Source organism: Ammospiza caudacuta, chromosome 1 (assembly GCF_027887145.1).
Source record: "Ammospiza caudacuta isolate bAmmCau1 chromosome 1, bAmmCau1.pri, whole genome shotgun sequence".
Classification (NCBI taxonomy): Eukaryota; Metazoa; Chordata; class Aves; order Passeriformes; family Passerellidae; genus Ammospiza; species Ammospiza caudacuta.
The window spans coordinates 68,645,378-68,660,863 of NC_080593.1; the positions used below are offsets into that span (position 1 = coordinate 68,645,378).

The 15,486-nt window shown below is 37.7% G+C and overlaps 1 protein-coding gene across 2 annotated transcripts in view; it reads left to right on the plus strand.

The window, feature by feature from the left end:
* TXNDC5 (thioredoxin domain containing 5) overlaps positions 1–15,486 on the plus strand; it is a 37,202-nt gene that overhangs the window by 15,160 nt on the left and 6,556 nt on the right. For both annotated transcript variants that reach the window (XM_058800455.1, XM_058800447.1), the window contains 6 exons: positions 2,309–2,458; positions 5,225–5,330; positions 6,693–6,789; positions 9,086–9,201; positions 11,235–11,321; positions 13,916–14,059. In XM_058800455.1, the coding sequence (XP_058656438.1) occupies positions 2,309–2,458; positions 5,225–5,330; positions 6,693–6,789; positions 9,086–9,201; positions 11,235–11,321; positions 13,916–14,059 (700 nt within the window). The remainder of the gene's footprint in view (positions 1–2,308; positions 2,459–5,224; positions 5,331–6,692; positions 6,790–9,085; positions 9,202–11,234; positions 11,322–13,915; positions 14,060–15,486) is intronic.

Below are 15,486 nucleotides of genomic sequence, written 5' to 3' on the forward strand. Positions count from 1 at the left end.
GTAAATCTGGCAAGCACACTGAGCTGCAGCAGAATTGATCACCAGAGTTTGTTGTTGTCGAATAGAGCTGTTGGCTGGATTTCACTTCAGTTGGATTATTCTGTGCAGAGCAAGAATGGTTCTGGGCTGCTTAAACCATGTCTGTGTTTTTAACTGGATAAGGATTTGAGCTGTACCTTACTGTGGAGTTGCCCTTGATGGCTGCAGAGCTCAAGTTCTACTAGTGACCCCCATAAATGTCTGTGTTTGTCTCTTTTGGATCTTCATTTGTGCTTGCCAGTGGAGGTTGTGGATGCTTACAACTTTCTAGATCATCTAGGGATAAAAGAGCAGAACTCATCATTGACACCCAGGTCTCCACTGTCCCCAGCAGCTCCTCCAGCCCCACTTATGTGTTGTAGAGTAGCAGCAGTGAAGGACTCTGTAGGTGCATGGGGTTGAGGCAAGCCTGTGATATTGCATGGTCTTGTTCTTTGATTTTGCCCTCCTTGGTTTTATATATATTTCCTTGGAAACATCAGAAAAAGTGTTTTCAGGACCATCATGTATTTCCTTCTATATAATACTGTTTTGGTTTTTTTTTTTTTTTTCAAACTGGGAATGACTAACTAGTCGATTACTGATTCAGATAGGAACATTTTTCCTGCTTTATTCTCATTTTTAGCTTCCATAATCCAAAGAAGGAAGGAAAGGGGTGTGTATAGCAGAGATCACAGTGTTAAGTAGGGACAAGGCAGCTCTGTCGTGCTTAAAAAACAGGAGGTTAATTACTTGGGATTGCCTTACCTAGTTTTCCATGCTCTGTTCTCTAACACCAGCTAGTATTCATTTGGTGTTTTGAATCACTGCATCTGCTAGGGGAAGGGATCAGAGTATCCAAAATCCTCCTCTTAATTCAAGCTCTGTGAAGGAGTTGACTATGGAGGGACTTCAGTCAGAAGTTAAATATTTAAGGAATATTTGATTTTAATAACAACACATTGTATCCCTTCACCAGGACAATTCAGTATAAGATCACATAGGAGATTGTATTCAGCCACATCACAGGAGCATATGTGAACCACAGTACCTGGCTGTTACAGGACCTTATTAAGATCAGGAAAAATTCTTTATCTTAAAGAAAGGGGGTTTTTGGTTGGTTGGTTGGTTGGTTGGTTTTATCTCAAGGGTTTTTTTTTTTTTTTTTTTTTTGTTTTTTTTTTTTGTTTTTTTTTGTTTTTTTTTTTTTTTTTTGGTTGGTTGGTTTTATCTCTCAGTGATCTCAGGATAGAAAGGTGTGAATCCATACAACTTTCCTACAAGTGTACTCAAAATCGTTTGTATGAGTGAAATTATTTTAAGTCCAAGCAAAGTTCTCCAAAGTCCTGCTGGTGTTTTAATTGTTACTTACAAAGTAGATGTTCTAGGTCATGCCAAGCAATAACTGCTTTCATGCTGTCAGTCTGAGAATGCTTTCTGTTACTCCAGCTTTGTATTTCTTAGATGTCTTGGAGGGTTGGCAAAAGCAGACATTAAAGAGAAATGAACATCCATTCCTTAAAACTTTCCACCATACTTTGAGGAATACAGTATTGCTATAATGATTTGAAAGACTGGGAAAACAGTGAGAAGAATAATAGCTATTTTTTGCTTTTGGGCGGTGCTGTTGCAGGAACTGTATGAGGCCAGTTTTCTGTGTGTCTGCAGATATAAAGAGTTGATGGTGTCCTGCTGGGGCAGAAATGGGAGGATAGAATGGGAGGATTTTCACAGAATATTCTGAGTTGGAAGTGACCCACAAAAGTCGTCAAAATTTTGGGAAACTGTATCACAAAATTGGATATGATGTTTCTTGACTTGTGTGTTACAATTCCTCTGAAGCATGGAAGTGCAAGTGGCATTACAAAGAGGCTAGAAACTATTATTTTCTTATCTACTGCTAAAAAGGGGGAATTTTGAAATATTAGAATGTAAAGAAAGCGGGGCAACCTTGCAGGATTTTTCTAGAATGCTGGAAGACTGACAGGGCTTTGATTAATAACCTTACTAAGTTTGGGGGGTATTCATAGGATTTGTACTGTAAAAGGAGAATAGCAAGAGGTTTACATGAGATGTGTTTGCAGCATGCTGCAGTTCTTAATAGCATTTGCTGTTGCTTAGTGTAACAGTGCTTGAGTATGGAAGATTTCTGATGTAACTCATTTTACTTTTGATTTAAAGATTTGTTTAAATTTATCGAAACCACCGTTCTGCATATGACTTTTCCATGGGCTCATTTCCCTCTAAGTGGGAGCAGATATTAAACAGTATCTTGTCCCTTCTGTCACAGGTGTGGACATTGTCAGCGCCTCCAGCCAACTTGGAATGACTTGGGAGATAAATACAACAACATGGAAAACCCACAGGTCTATGTTGTTAAAGTGGATTGTACTGTAGATCTTCCTCTGTGCTCTGAATTTGGCGTGCGAGGATACCCTACGTAAGTATAGAAAGAAGTCTGCTCCTATTTTTCTTTTTTTAGTTTTCCATGATCCTCTGCCAATTTCTTGAAGCTGACTTCTAAGCTGTATTTTTGCTGGGTTTCTTTGTAGCCCTTTGGACCTGCTATATTCATTTGAAGCCTTTTTGCAATGTTGCCAAGTATCATGTGATACATAGTACTCTTAGGCTTTTTCTTTCTTTCTTTCTTTTTTTTTTTTTCTTTCTAGAAGCTGTTTTATGTCTTGGAAGGTGGCTGTGTTTAACTGAAGTCCAGAATTTTCCTGTTCTTTTGTGTGGGAGTACCTCTTTCTGAAGCAACAGTACACTGTGCAGCTGTGATATGCATGACAGAGCTGGTTTCTACCAACAGTACTTTTGAAAGTAACTTGCCACAAGTTTTTCTGCCACAAGGTTTTTAGTTCACTAAAAATCTAAGAGACCACCTATAATGCAATTACAAATGCACCCTTTGTAATTGCTTTATAGGTGGTCTCTTAGATTTTTAGTGAACTAAGTGCTCACAAAGCAATAAATTAATAGTATCACTTAGCATAGCAGTGGTGATACTGTGTGGATTTTTTTCTAGCTAAATTTGCTTATATTTGGTCTAGCATTTTAAGGTTGCTGTGTTTATGCTGTTATCAAGGATGTATGTCACTAGCTCAGCTTTGGTGTGCAGAGCATGGTCTAGAGTATCTATGAGAGGTCAGTGCCTTTGGGTTAGATGTGTGTTCCCTTTTAAACTGACAGAAAAGGAGCAAAAGGATTTATTTTTCACTTGTGCCTTTTTAAGCTTCTTGCAAATATGGATGGGATCCTTTCTACTGCTTTATTAATTATTCATCTTAGTGGGGATAAGTGGAGATTGTATCCATGATTATCTGTAGCCCTTCCACAGCCTTTATTTTTCAGTTTCCTTCCCTTTGCTCACTTTGTCTGGTGTTTTTGCCAACCCCAGCAACAGCCTGAACTTTTCATTTGCTCCTGGCTGCACCCACTTGGACGCAGATGAGTGTGACTGAGTAGAAGTTGAGTTATAAATAGCACAGTCCTTGTTGAGATAGGAATTGTCCTTAAGGGCAGTGTGTGTCTTGCTTCCACTACAAATACCAAGAAAGAATGAATGTTACAGTTCTGTTTTCATATCTGCAGAAGTGAGCATTGCTTGTCATTGCCTGTTTGCATAGATTATATTATCGTGCTGTTCCTCTTGAAACAGAATGGCAAAGATTTTTGAATAGGAAAAAATCAATGGATGTGTAATTGCTGGAGGGCTTTTTCCCCTCCCTCCTCTTTAAGGTCATTGAATACATAGCAATAGTTAGTGCTTGCTCTTATCTATTTGAAAAGTTAAAAATAATAAGGCAATCATCTGCTAGATATAGAAATATAGCAATGAAGGGGAATTCATGGTAACAGTTCTCTTTCTATTTGAGTCTGGTTTGAACTACCTTGTTTCTAAAAACCTCCAGCATGGGAAGTTTCACAGTTTCCTCAGGCAGAGGTATTGCTGCAAGTTCAGGTCATGCTGATCCCTACACTGCTTTCCTAAACACCTGTCAAAGGAAAGGCTGCATCCCCTTTCCATCCCCACAGAGAAAAAGTGTCTGAGCTGGTCCCTGCACTTTCTATCACAGTTGTCTCAGGACTACTTGGTGGTGCAAAATAAATATTCTTTCAACTGAACTAGAGAAATTGTACCCTTGTTTGCAGAAAACATCTTTTTTTAAGATGTTACCTGAATTTGTTTTGTTACTTTTCAAAAAATATTGCCAGGATGTGTGTGTTTTAGATATTTTTCTTTTTAATTTTTTTCCTTCCTTGTTATTCTGATTTTCTGTCATCACAAGGAACATTCAAGAATATCTTGAGAAGAAAATAACAGTGGGAGCTCCTATCTATTTTGAATGTATTTGCATTATGTGGTTTTTAAACACTTTTCATATGTTCACTTCTTCCAACTGTGGAACAAGAGAGAGAAAAACATTCCAAGAAATTAAAGAAGCAGTACAAAATGACAGCTTGTCAAGGGGAAGTGAGGGCTAGGTGACAGTAGTAATTGAAAGTCTGATTTGCTTTAAAAAATAAGACTAGGTCAGAATGCAGTATCACACCTTTATTAAACAGACTTCCAATTTCAACTTAAAATTTGCAGTAGAAGCTTTACGTAGTCTAGGAAAATGTTTTGATGGCTATTAATGAATGTTGCAATCATGAAGTCTGGATGCCTGCAAGAAGTCACTTATCCTCTTGTCCTATTGACTTGTCTCAGTGTGTTTTTAATCAGTTTAATACCACATGACAAGCCCTACACTGCAACAACAGTCAGGGAACAAAAGGTGAGAAAGAAATTCCTGGGAAAATAAGTGCTAGATATTTTTCCTTTGGTGATGGAGAGAGGTGGACAAAACAAAATTGATGCTCTTTGATAAACTGAAATAGGATTAATAGAACTGAATGCTGCAATTTTAAAATAGTTTTTTCTTATTGATCAAAGTAATATTACACTATGCTGATTTTTAACTAAGTATGCCTTATTTTCTCTTTTTAAAATTTCCTTAAAGCTTACATGGGAAAGAAAAGGGGTCCTAAGTTCTAGCCATGACACTTTAATCTGAAAAGGGTGCCTGATGTTAATAGTCAAGAGATCTGGTACTGCAGCCTGAGATGCATTGCCATGGATTAGCAAAGCACATTATCTTTCTGAGCATGTTTCCGGTGTGAAAATTGTTGCCTCACTCTTCTCTACATTTTGACCCTTTAGGCTAAAGTTACTTAAACCGGGACAAGAACCTCTGAAATACCAAGGCCCTAGGGACTTCCAGGCACTGGAAAACTGGATGTTGGAGAAACTAAATGAGGAACCATCTGTAAGTGAAAAGGAAATAATCTTTTCTGCAGGCTTACTTATCTATCATTTCTCTAAGTTAGGTTTCAATTTCCAGGAGGAAATCTGCTCCTGAGAATAAAAGTCAGGTTGCTGTATCAATCTGAAACAGCTTACATGTAAGTCAGAGTATTAATTAAAACGGTCATCCTGTGACCTGCTCTCTGTTTCCTGCTTTTAAAATTACAGTACATAATGCAGTTTTAATGCCTATACATTTGACATTTTAAGATACAGTTCTCGCTGTCAATTCATTTGACACCTGTATGCCATAATGTTTCTAGAGTGAGAAAAGCAATTTAGCTCTAATACATTATAAATTGCATTTTTATGCAATTTATAATGTATTAGAGTGTTGGGCTTAATTACCTCTTAAAACATGGATGCCATCTTTAGCTGAGTTACCTTCTGATAATATTGTGCCTAAGAAAAGGTTTAAAATGATCAGTTAAGTAAGATAGGCTCATACCATCACTAGGAAAATCCTTAAGTTTAGGTGTATCATTCACATAGAGGAGCCAAGCCTTGCCTAAAATTAAATTTTTGATTGCTGTTTCTCATCAAGAGAAAGCTTTAGTAATTGCTGAACCACAGTTAGTGTGATTACATTTAAACAAATATGGTATTTTTAGTAATTGAACTTTAAATGCCAAATTATTTTAAGAAATACACGTTGAGGCTCCTAAAAAATTCTTTTCAGCTCTAGGGTTATAGTCTAGAAAGTATGCACTTGCATTCACTGAAATGCTCATGAATTTCTTGCAAGTTAAATGTATTAAGTGTTTGCTCCATTTCCACTGTTTCTGTTTTCATGGAGCCATTAGGTAGACAGCATTCCTTCTGGTACTAGGGGAGCAGAAAATAGCATTTGCACTATTTTTAAATAGCCCAGAGACCACTGAAATGGGTGTGATGGCAGTTGTGGCTGATGTGTGATGCTCTGGAGGCACTGTTATATAATTTAAGTGTGTTAATATATGGTGATGCAATGAATGCTACAGCAATCACTGTGCCCTGTGACTGTACTAGAGCACAGTGAAAGACTGGTATTCCACAGACTCTGGTATCTCTCTTTTATGTGGCAGTCCTTTTCACCTTTTGCTTTCATGTAGTTGTTTTTAGGAAACATTAGGTACCTAAATCAAGCTAAATAAGGACATTGCTTTAGGAATTTAAAATTTCAGAGTCTATGGCACTATCACACAGTGGTGTGATACAAGAAAAAGAATTTAGGAATTTAAAATTTCAGAGTCTATGGCACTATCACACAGTGGTGTGATACAAGAAAAAGATATTGTGTATTTATTGTAGAAGAGAAATAAAAGTTAATTTTTCTTGTGAATAGGACCCTGAATCTGATGTGGAACCACCAAAAGCCCCTGAACCTAAGCAAGGAATGTATGAACTCTCAGCAGACAATTTCAAGATGCACATAGCAGAAGGTAACTAATTTTTCCAAACAAGAGAAATTTGGTTACAGAGACATTAGTAGTGGGAAGTCTACACCAGAAATGTTCATTTTGAGGACACCTCCTTCTCTCTTTTATTTTCCAGTAATACCTAGTGAAAGAGGTAACTACATAGCAAACTATGTTAAAATGCACTGGTTAAATTACATGTTGCAGACTAAAAGAAAGTTGAAGTAGAGCACTCAGAAGGCAGTAAAATTATGGTTACTAATGCCAAAGAAGAAGCTAGTGGGGCTTGCTCAACTAAACTGTTTCTTTTCCTGAGCTCCTTGCTCAGTCACAGCCTTGTCACTTTGTGTTTTTGCAAGTCCCATTTCCTCCTTCCCTAGGTGCTGGTTTGTTCTTCCTCCCAGGTTGTTATTCTGGATAAGTGTAATCCACCCGCTTCCTCCTTCCAGCCCCCATCCCACTCCAGTCTGGCCCTTTATTTGATATTGTTTCATTTCCTTCCTCCAGAATTAATGTGGGCAAAACACTTTGTCTGTTTGGCTATTTTAAAAATATATTGTCTGGAAGCTTTAAAATTAATGCCAGGAGGGATACCTAATAAGGGAAATTTCACCACTCACATGATGTTTTTTTAGACAATGAGCAAAATCTTAGAATACAAACGTTGGGCTGGCATGACAACAGAGGATCCTACTTTCTCCATCTGTTATCTGAAAAAGAAAGGCTGGATAAAATTAAATGTTTGCCCATTTTAAATCTCTAGGGAGGTCAAACTAGAACTTCTTAAAGTAACCATTCACTCATTAGAAATATTTTCATGTGTAAAACAGCATTTTGTGCAGCTAACTTAAAATTTCCCAGCATGTCTGGCTTAATGTGGAATTCAATCAAAATTCTCAATTAATTTTCCTCCAAGCCATCAGGGATATGCTAAGCATTTGTCATCTTAACTACCTTCTCAGACTGTAAAGTTCAGTGCATTGTAAATGTTTTAAGTGGTTTTATTATGTATCCATTGGCCTTCATAGAGGAGACATTCTCATGGTCATATCTGATGGTTAAACAGGTTTACAATCATCTGTAAATGTGTTGTCCTCTCTTGACTTCAGTTACGAGAAATTCGGTGCTTGAATTTAATGTGACCCTTAGCAGTTACACCAGAAAAGTTGACCTCTGTTCTTACATAGCCTCCTTTCACCTTTTTGCTGCTCTGGGACAAAAATAAATTATATTGTTGTCTATTGAGGAGAGTATATCAGAGTACATGGTAAAGAATAGCTGATTTTGACTAGTGTTCTTATTAATTCATGTGAAATTCTATTTTGCAGTTTACTTAACCCATACAGAGTATGTCAATCAGTTTGAAAGTCTTCCACATGCAGACCAGTCAAGTTAGAGTACACTCTTACTGCAGTTTGTTTCCTGGTTATTTTGTATTGCCTTTCCTCTGACCTTTGTGGACAAGCCTTCAAACTAGAAATTATTTCAAGTAATACCAGCCCCAAAGCAGTCTTCAAAGGATTATGAACAATTCTGTTAAAAAGAGCTTTTCTCCAGTTGCTGGTGTTTCCTGCAAATTAATTTTTTCCCCCTTATTTTAATTAAGTTCATTTTTATTTCATTTAACAGAGCCTTGCCTTGATGTATGCAAAAATGTGCAGCAATTTGAATTAATTAATCTGAATTGAAAGAAATTGCATATTTTGGTACTCTTCAAACAATAATATATACTTTTAAACTAAACCTTAGTAGGAGATAGCACAGGGATTCTCCTCTGCGTAAAATGCCATGAACGTCTTCTAAAGGCAGAAATTTCTGTGTAGTTGACATGAAAATTCAAAGAGCAGGGCAGAAAAAGAAAAATGGAAAACTGAACAACATTTTTCAGGTAATTAATGGACTTAATTTCTTAGGAAACATCATTGCATGAAGTTGAAATTTAATACTTCAATTTATGCTGTTATCAACATATATTCCTTGGTTGTTCTCTCTACTCTGTAAGAGAGCAACTGGTAGAATTAAACACTAAGGTAAATGGTTAGATTAAAAGTATCAGTTTTACTACCTCACTTGTTGGCTTGAGATTGTGAAGCTGTTTGAATTTTCAGGAAATTTGGCAACGCTGTGGGACTGCATACAGTATTGAGAACCTAATTGCTGAAGTATTTTGTCCTGGCCTTTGATTCACAGCATTTCCTATCTTTAACTCAGGAAATACCATGATAAATTTGCAGCCTGAGATTAGTACCTCGACTTTAATTGCAGCCAAGTTCATTCCAAATTAGCTATTTTTTTTTCTTTTTTTTTTTTATATTAAAAGGTAATCACTTCATCAAGTTCTTTGCCCCTTGGTGTGGTCACTGCAAGGCTTTGGCCCCAACCTGGGAGCAGCTGGCTCAAGTCTTTGAGCATTCGGAAACTGTCAAAATTGGTAAGGTAGGTGAAACTCTCTTAGTTTGAAAATATGGTTTGTGTCAACATATGTTTCAGTCAATAATCATGCCTTTTGTGCTATGATTTGCAAATCACAATTGTCTTGTTTGTCACCTCTTAAATCCTTTAATAGTCACAGTTTGTATTTTTGTTTTGAGATGGTCATGTTTTTTTTCTCACACATCCACAGTTAACAGGACCTTGCCCATTTTAAGCAAAGCCTTGTTGCAAACAGAGCTGCCTCTCTGCATTTCAGAGCTGGGAATAAGTCTGATACATCAGATGCAGGGAATAATATTTTGAGATTTGCTTTTTATTATTCATTTGCTTTGCAGAATTTGATAGACTTCAGTATTTAATTTGAGTGGGAAAGTGACTTCTAATTTGCACTTTGCAGCATTGGATTCCTTAACAAGCTTTAGCCCTACTGGGTATTTATGATGAATTATTTCTTTGTTGGTTTTGGTTTTTTTTCCCTTTTTCCCCATAAAACTTTTGAAAGGTTTCAGGGGAGTCTTGCACCTTAAAAATTGATATTTTGTCCTGCTTTACTATTTCCCTTAGGGTTGATAACCAGGTTCTGTGGTGTATTTACCATGGGAGCTTGTTACTTGTACGTGGACTGACTACTGTGCAGAGGTATGGAGGTGGTCTGGCAATTGCAGTTAATGGCTTTATTTGCTGACCCATACCTAAGTCCAGGTGGCTCATGATGGGAATCCCTCTGTATCTGCCAACCATGGAAACTGGACTGGGCTCAACTTCCACACCCCTAAACTTTCACAGTGGCCTGAAACACTGCATGGCAGCAGTGTTGTCAGTGCTGCAGAGGGACTCTCCCTCTGCAGTAGGAGGGATGAGCTTGACTGGTTTTTTTAATGCTTTTGAAAATCTCTTAATTCAGGTATGCTGTACATGTACAGCACAGGCCAGCAGAGTTGAACTTTAGAGGAGACATACATATAGATATATATATATATATAAGCAAGTTGAACTTCCGAGAAGACACACAAATATATATATGTTCAGACCTGGTGGTTATAAAGTTAGATTCCCTCTGAGAATGAAATATCAGAAGCTTTTTCTCCTTTGAATCTTTCTGCACTTTTTGATACCTTTGTTTGCTGTCTGATGAAATAGTTGCTTAAGTATCTTTATGAAGTTACCATTTTCTGGTACCCAGAGAAAAACAAACAATAAATTTCAGTTTTAATCAGTTGTCTGTGGTGTTTGCAGTTTGTATTACTGAGAGTTGCTGTTTAATACTTCCACTAAGATTCATCTGGATGCCTAGACAATTTTATGTAACTATATAGCTTGTGAAATATATCTTGAAGCATGTCTTGGCTAAGATTTTAAGTCTGTAAGTAAACAGGAAGCACAACTGTTTCTAAGAAGGTTGAACCATGACCTTCATCTAATCTGGGGGAATAGTGTCTTAACACTGTTTAATCTTTAGAATTGATCTTCAGTGAAAAGTTTATAAACAAGTAACTTTACAGACTATATTAGAATTGAATGTTGCTATGCACTTGGAGCTTCCCTTGAAATACAGCTCACTTGCTAACTGTTGACATGCCTTCTGAAGTCTTTAAAGAGTAGTTTTTTAAAAAATGGGTGAGCCAGTGTGTCTTCACTTTAAAGCTCTCTCACATTAGTGTTTTGTGTCTCATTGTCCATGTACTGATTTTATTAGCTGAGAATACCAAGTACTTTTTAATTGAAATATTTATTATGTCTTCATTGTTCTTTGTAACTGCTACTACTTCCTTCTAGCCATTCCTCCCTCCCCAATCCCTCCTTAAAAAAAAAAAAAATAAATCCAATACACACAGACCCTCCCAATTATACAACCAAACCACTGTTTGGAAGGCAGACATAATCATTCTCAAGACAGTACTTGGTACTGAGTTTTGCCAAGCCTTGTATTGCTTGTTCCTGTATTTTTCTGAGCTTTTAAACAAGGGAGGCTATAATGCTTGTTGTATGTTTATTTTAGGCACTGAATAGTTTTGGATTTTATTCCCAAAATGTAGGTCGACTGTACCCAACATTACGAAGTCTGCTCTGAAGCCCAAGTTCGTGGTTATCCCACACTCCTCTGGTTTAGGAATGGTGAAAAGGTGAGTCTGCAAGTTCAGCAAAAAATCATACCATTTTTTCTCTGAATAATATTTGGACTATGCTTACATTCTGGAAAAAAAATCTGCTTGTGAGAGAAAGGATGTTGGATGTTAATTTGGGTGCTAGAAGAGGTAGAGTTTGTCCACAGATAAAGATTTTTATTCTCTGTTTCGCAAACAACTGATACAGTGTTCATAAATCTGTAAGCAGGATCTCCAGTTATGCTACTGTGTGAGAGAATTCTGGGTTTACTTTATCATGGTATTTTACTTCATATGGAACACAAAAATATACCTGTGAATAGAAATAATAAAAAGTATGTAACTTTCACAAAGTGTATCAGAAGAGTCTCATCTCTAAGTGATGGCCATCTGCTGAGTGGTGTCTAGAGATGCAAATTTTCTTTTTTATATAAACCCAAACATTTCACATGACATTGTGAATGAGAATCTTGTGGGTCCAGTTAACATTATTCCTTGCAGCAATTCAGAGAACTAAAATATTCTGAAATTATGGGGAGATAAAATATTTACCACATACCTGAACAGCAGTAAATAAACATATTATAAATTGCAGCGTTATTTATACTATATTTCACAATTTCAAGATTAGTTAAATATATTCAATGGATATTCAAAACAGGCCTGCAAGAGAGCCCAGGACTGCACTTGTAGCTCTTACCTGCTAAGTTCTTGGCAGGGGGAAGGATGAGGGGGTTTTCTCCCATTCAACCTGTGTCCTTTTTGAACATTTACAGTATCAGCAACATTAAGTTTTGTTACTTGAAACGGTTTAGTGGCCACTGCTTGTGGCAATTTTCTGGCACTCTGAAGAGAAACTGGCTGCAAGCACATACCCTATGAGCTTTGGTATAAGCACCCCTATAAGATCAGACACTAGCAAATTTAAATGAAGCAGCCCCTGTGTTTTTGAATCCAAACCAGATTCACATTCAAGCAGCACTGCTGGAAGCTGATGGAGTGCTCAAATCAAGCATGGTGGCATGTCCAAGGCTAGAGGTTTTTTAGTTAATTAAGCTGTAGTTTAAACATTGTAATAATTGGAGTTCCTTGGAGTTATTTCAATCAAGAGTGCAGCAAAAGAAAAAAAAAAAATACTACTGTTGTATTTGGTAGAGCTGAACCTCAGCCATTAATCTGAAAAATGCATTTCAGTTGACATCAAACTGTCTTTCCCCACTGGCAGTGTGGCATTCCTTGGTGGAATACAGCCACCAAAATCACATATTCCTCCGTGGGCTGATACAACATATTTGAAAAAACACAGAACAATAATCTGGCCCAGAAATTCCTGAAACTGTCTCTGGCAGCCATGATACTGGTTAGTAATGGGGAAGGAGGAGAACTGATTCAGTCATCCAGCCTTGTCTGTAATACCTTCATCCCCTTTGCCATAACTGAAGTCTGGCATCACACCACTGCTGTTGGTACAAACAAACAGGTAGAGGCTTCTTGCCAGGAAAGGGGCAGTAGTTAGAGGAAACATTATCAATTACAAAAGAAGGAAAATGTGTAGAAGGAGTCCCAATGATAAAGGAAAGCTGAAGAGATGCCTGTTCTTCCTTCTAATGTATGGAAGATTGGATGTTGTTCCTTAAAGAGTCTTCCTCATCTACAAGAGGAAATATATCTTGCAGCCCACACCACATAGGACCACATCTCAAGAATTCTATCCAGAATGGGTATGTAATGCCTCAAAGATATGATCTCTCTTCTGAACAGGAAAATTAGTACTAATTTTCACAGACAACCCTGAGGGCAATCATGCAAGGGCCAAATTGGAGAGGGCCGACAGTGGGTTTGAGACTACGAGCTGCTCACAAGTGCTCTGATTTCTTGTTCTGACAATCTCCTGATTGTCTTGTTCTCTGGATTTGGAAAGTACCTGAAATATGGGGAAACATCCAAGGTAAACTGTGGCCTCTCAAAGATCTGGCTGGCTGACTGCTTCATGTGCAGGTTTAAAAACAGGATTAGACTTTTGGGAGAGTGGTGCAATTGGAAATGTCTGCCCTGCAGCAGGCTGCTGTTGTCTCTTGCACCCAGGTGCAACTAAGGTGCCCAGAGTGCAATGCCTTACTATTTTGGTTTTCCAAGGACTTGTGGCAAGTGTGTAGGCCAGAGGAATGACTGTGTAGTCCAGAGACAGGCAAGTTAAATTTTTCAGCCCTGTCAAAGCACTGTGTAGAGCTCACAGGGTAACAGAGACATCACCCAAACCACAGTGGGTACTTTATTGTTCCTTGTAGTAGAGTTAGATGCAAGAAAATAACTCTTAAAAAGCTGACTAAGGTGAGACCAGAAGGTCAAAGTGGAAATGTTTCCAAAATTTGCTTCTATGTTTCGAAAACACCTTTCATTTCAAGGGAATGTTAGATTGTTCCCTTTGGATACTGAAGAATCTGTGGCAAAAGCTGAAGACATGGAGTGAATGGAATGTCATAGAGAAGTTTTAGAACTAGATATTTATTGTTTATTTGCTCACACTTGGCAATCTTATGTCTTACTAGTAATTATTTATTTGCTTTGTCAACTGCATGTAGAAGGTTGCACAAACTATTTGCTAATTGTAGGGTGACCAATACAAAGGGAAGAGGGACTTTGATTCCTTGAAAGAATATGTGGATTCCCAACTGCAGAGCTCTGGGAAGGAGCCACCAGCAGATAAACCTGTTGAAGCCCCCCCACAGCCACCTGCAGAGCCCACCCCTGTTGAGGTAAGTGCTCCAATGTAAGGTGTTGAGACTGTTTTAGCTGCCTGTCTGAGCCCTCCATGTGTTTCTCTCTCTCTGATAGCTTGACAGTTTCTGGAGGTAAACTGTACCAAATAATTCCCTGGTTATTTTTTTTTGAGTAACTAATGATGGAATCAGATCATAAATCCTAGAGATACTTTTACTACCCTGATGAATTGGAGAAGGAAAAAAAAAATTGATTTCTATTTTATGGTTGCAGTAAGTTACTTAGATACAGGCATGAATGTGGTCTCTTTGGCCTATGGAACTGCTGGCACCTGGGTCTTTATGACAGCATAGCTCACTACCATAGAGATGAACATTCCTTGCAACATTACCACTTGAATCCAGGGGCATGGGGCACACTTCTAAGCCCCTAAAATAAGCCAGGGTTCTGTACTTAGAAATCTATCTGCAGAAGCAATGAACAAAGATTAGGAAGACCAGTACCAATATGGTAAGGTAACGTGCCCTGTGACAGGAAAACTCCTTGGCGTTTGGAGACTTATTTTTATCTTGGTTGTTGGAACTACAGAAATTGTTGTTGTTCAGAAATTGGCAGAAATAACGTTTGTACAATTGTAGTTCATGTCATATAATTTTCTGTCTTTTCTAATCCTGTTGGTATTTCATCTGCCATTTTTCTTGGAGATGAATGAAAAATTGGTGAGGCTGAGAAATTAGGGATGGACTTCAAACATAATTTTTCATGAAATGTGCAGAACATACTTTCTGCCTATAAAATAAGGGACAGGGATTTACATTCCCTTGTGCTATAGAATGAACTTAAATAATTAGGCAAAAATATGATTAATATAAATACAGTTTCTATGCAGCTTCTTACAGGAAAATATTACCTTTCCCAGCTGACTTTTCCAGCAGCATTACCCATCTTGCATAAAGTGGCTTACCAAACATTACAGACCACATAGATTTGCAATTGTCACGCTCTTCAATTTTTATTTTCTTAATTGACCTCATATTTGGAAGATCCCAATGAGCTGGTGTTAGTACAATGCCGAAAGTAATTAGTTGTCTTTCTATTTTTATAGAAATAACATAAACCACATGTGACACAAATTCCCACTTCTGCCTTGCATTCACCAGCACACACACAAGGAAGAAAGGATTGTTGAGGGATTTTTTTTGCCAAATAATAGCAGACATAGTGCTGGACTCAGCTTGTCCTTACAACTTTTATCTTCAGATCCCCGACTCTTTGTTTTCATGAATTTTGAAACAAGGGGCCAGCCCCTGTAGCCAGCAAACACTGACTGCATTTGCCATCAGTTGACCACAGGCAGCAAAGGCAATAAGTTCCCACTCCAAATTTGTGTCCCAGTGTTGAGCCCCTACTTGGATTCCCCCATGTCTTATATAGCCCAAGTACTTGCCAGCTGTGCTTTTAC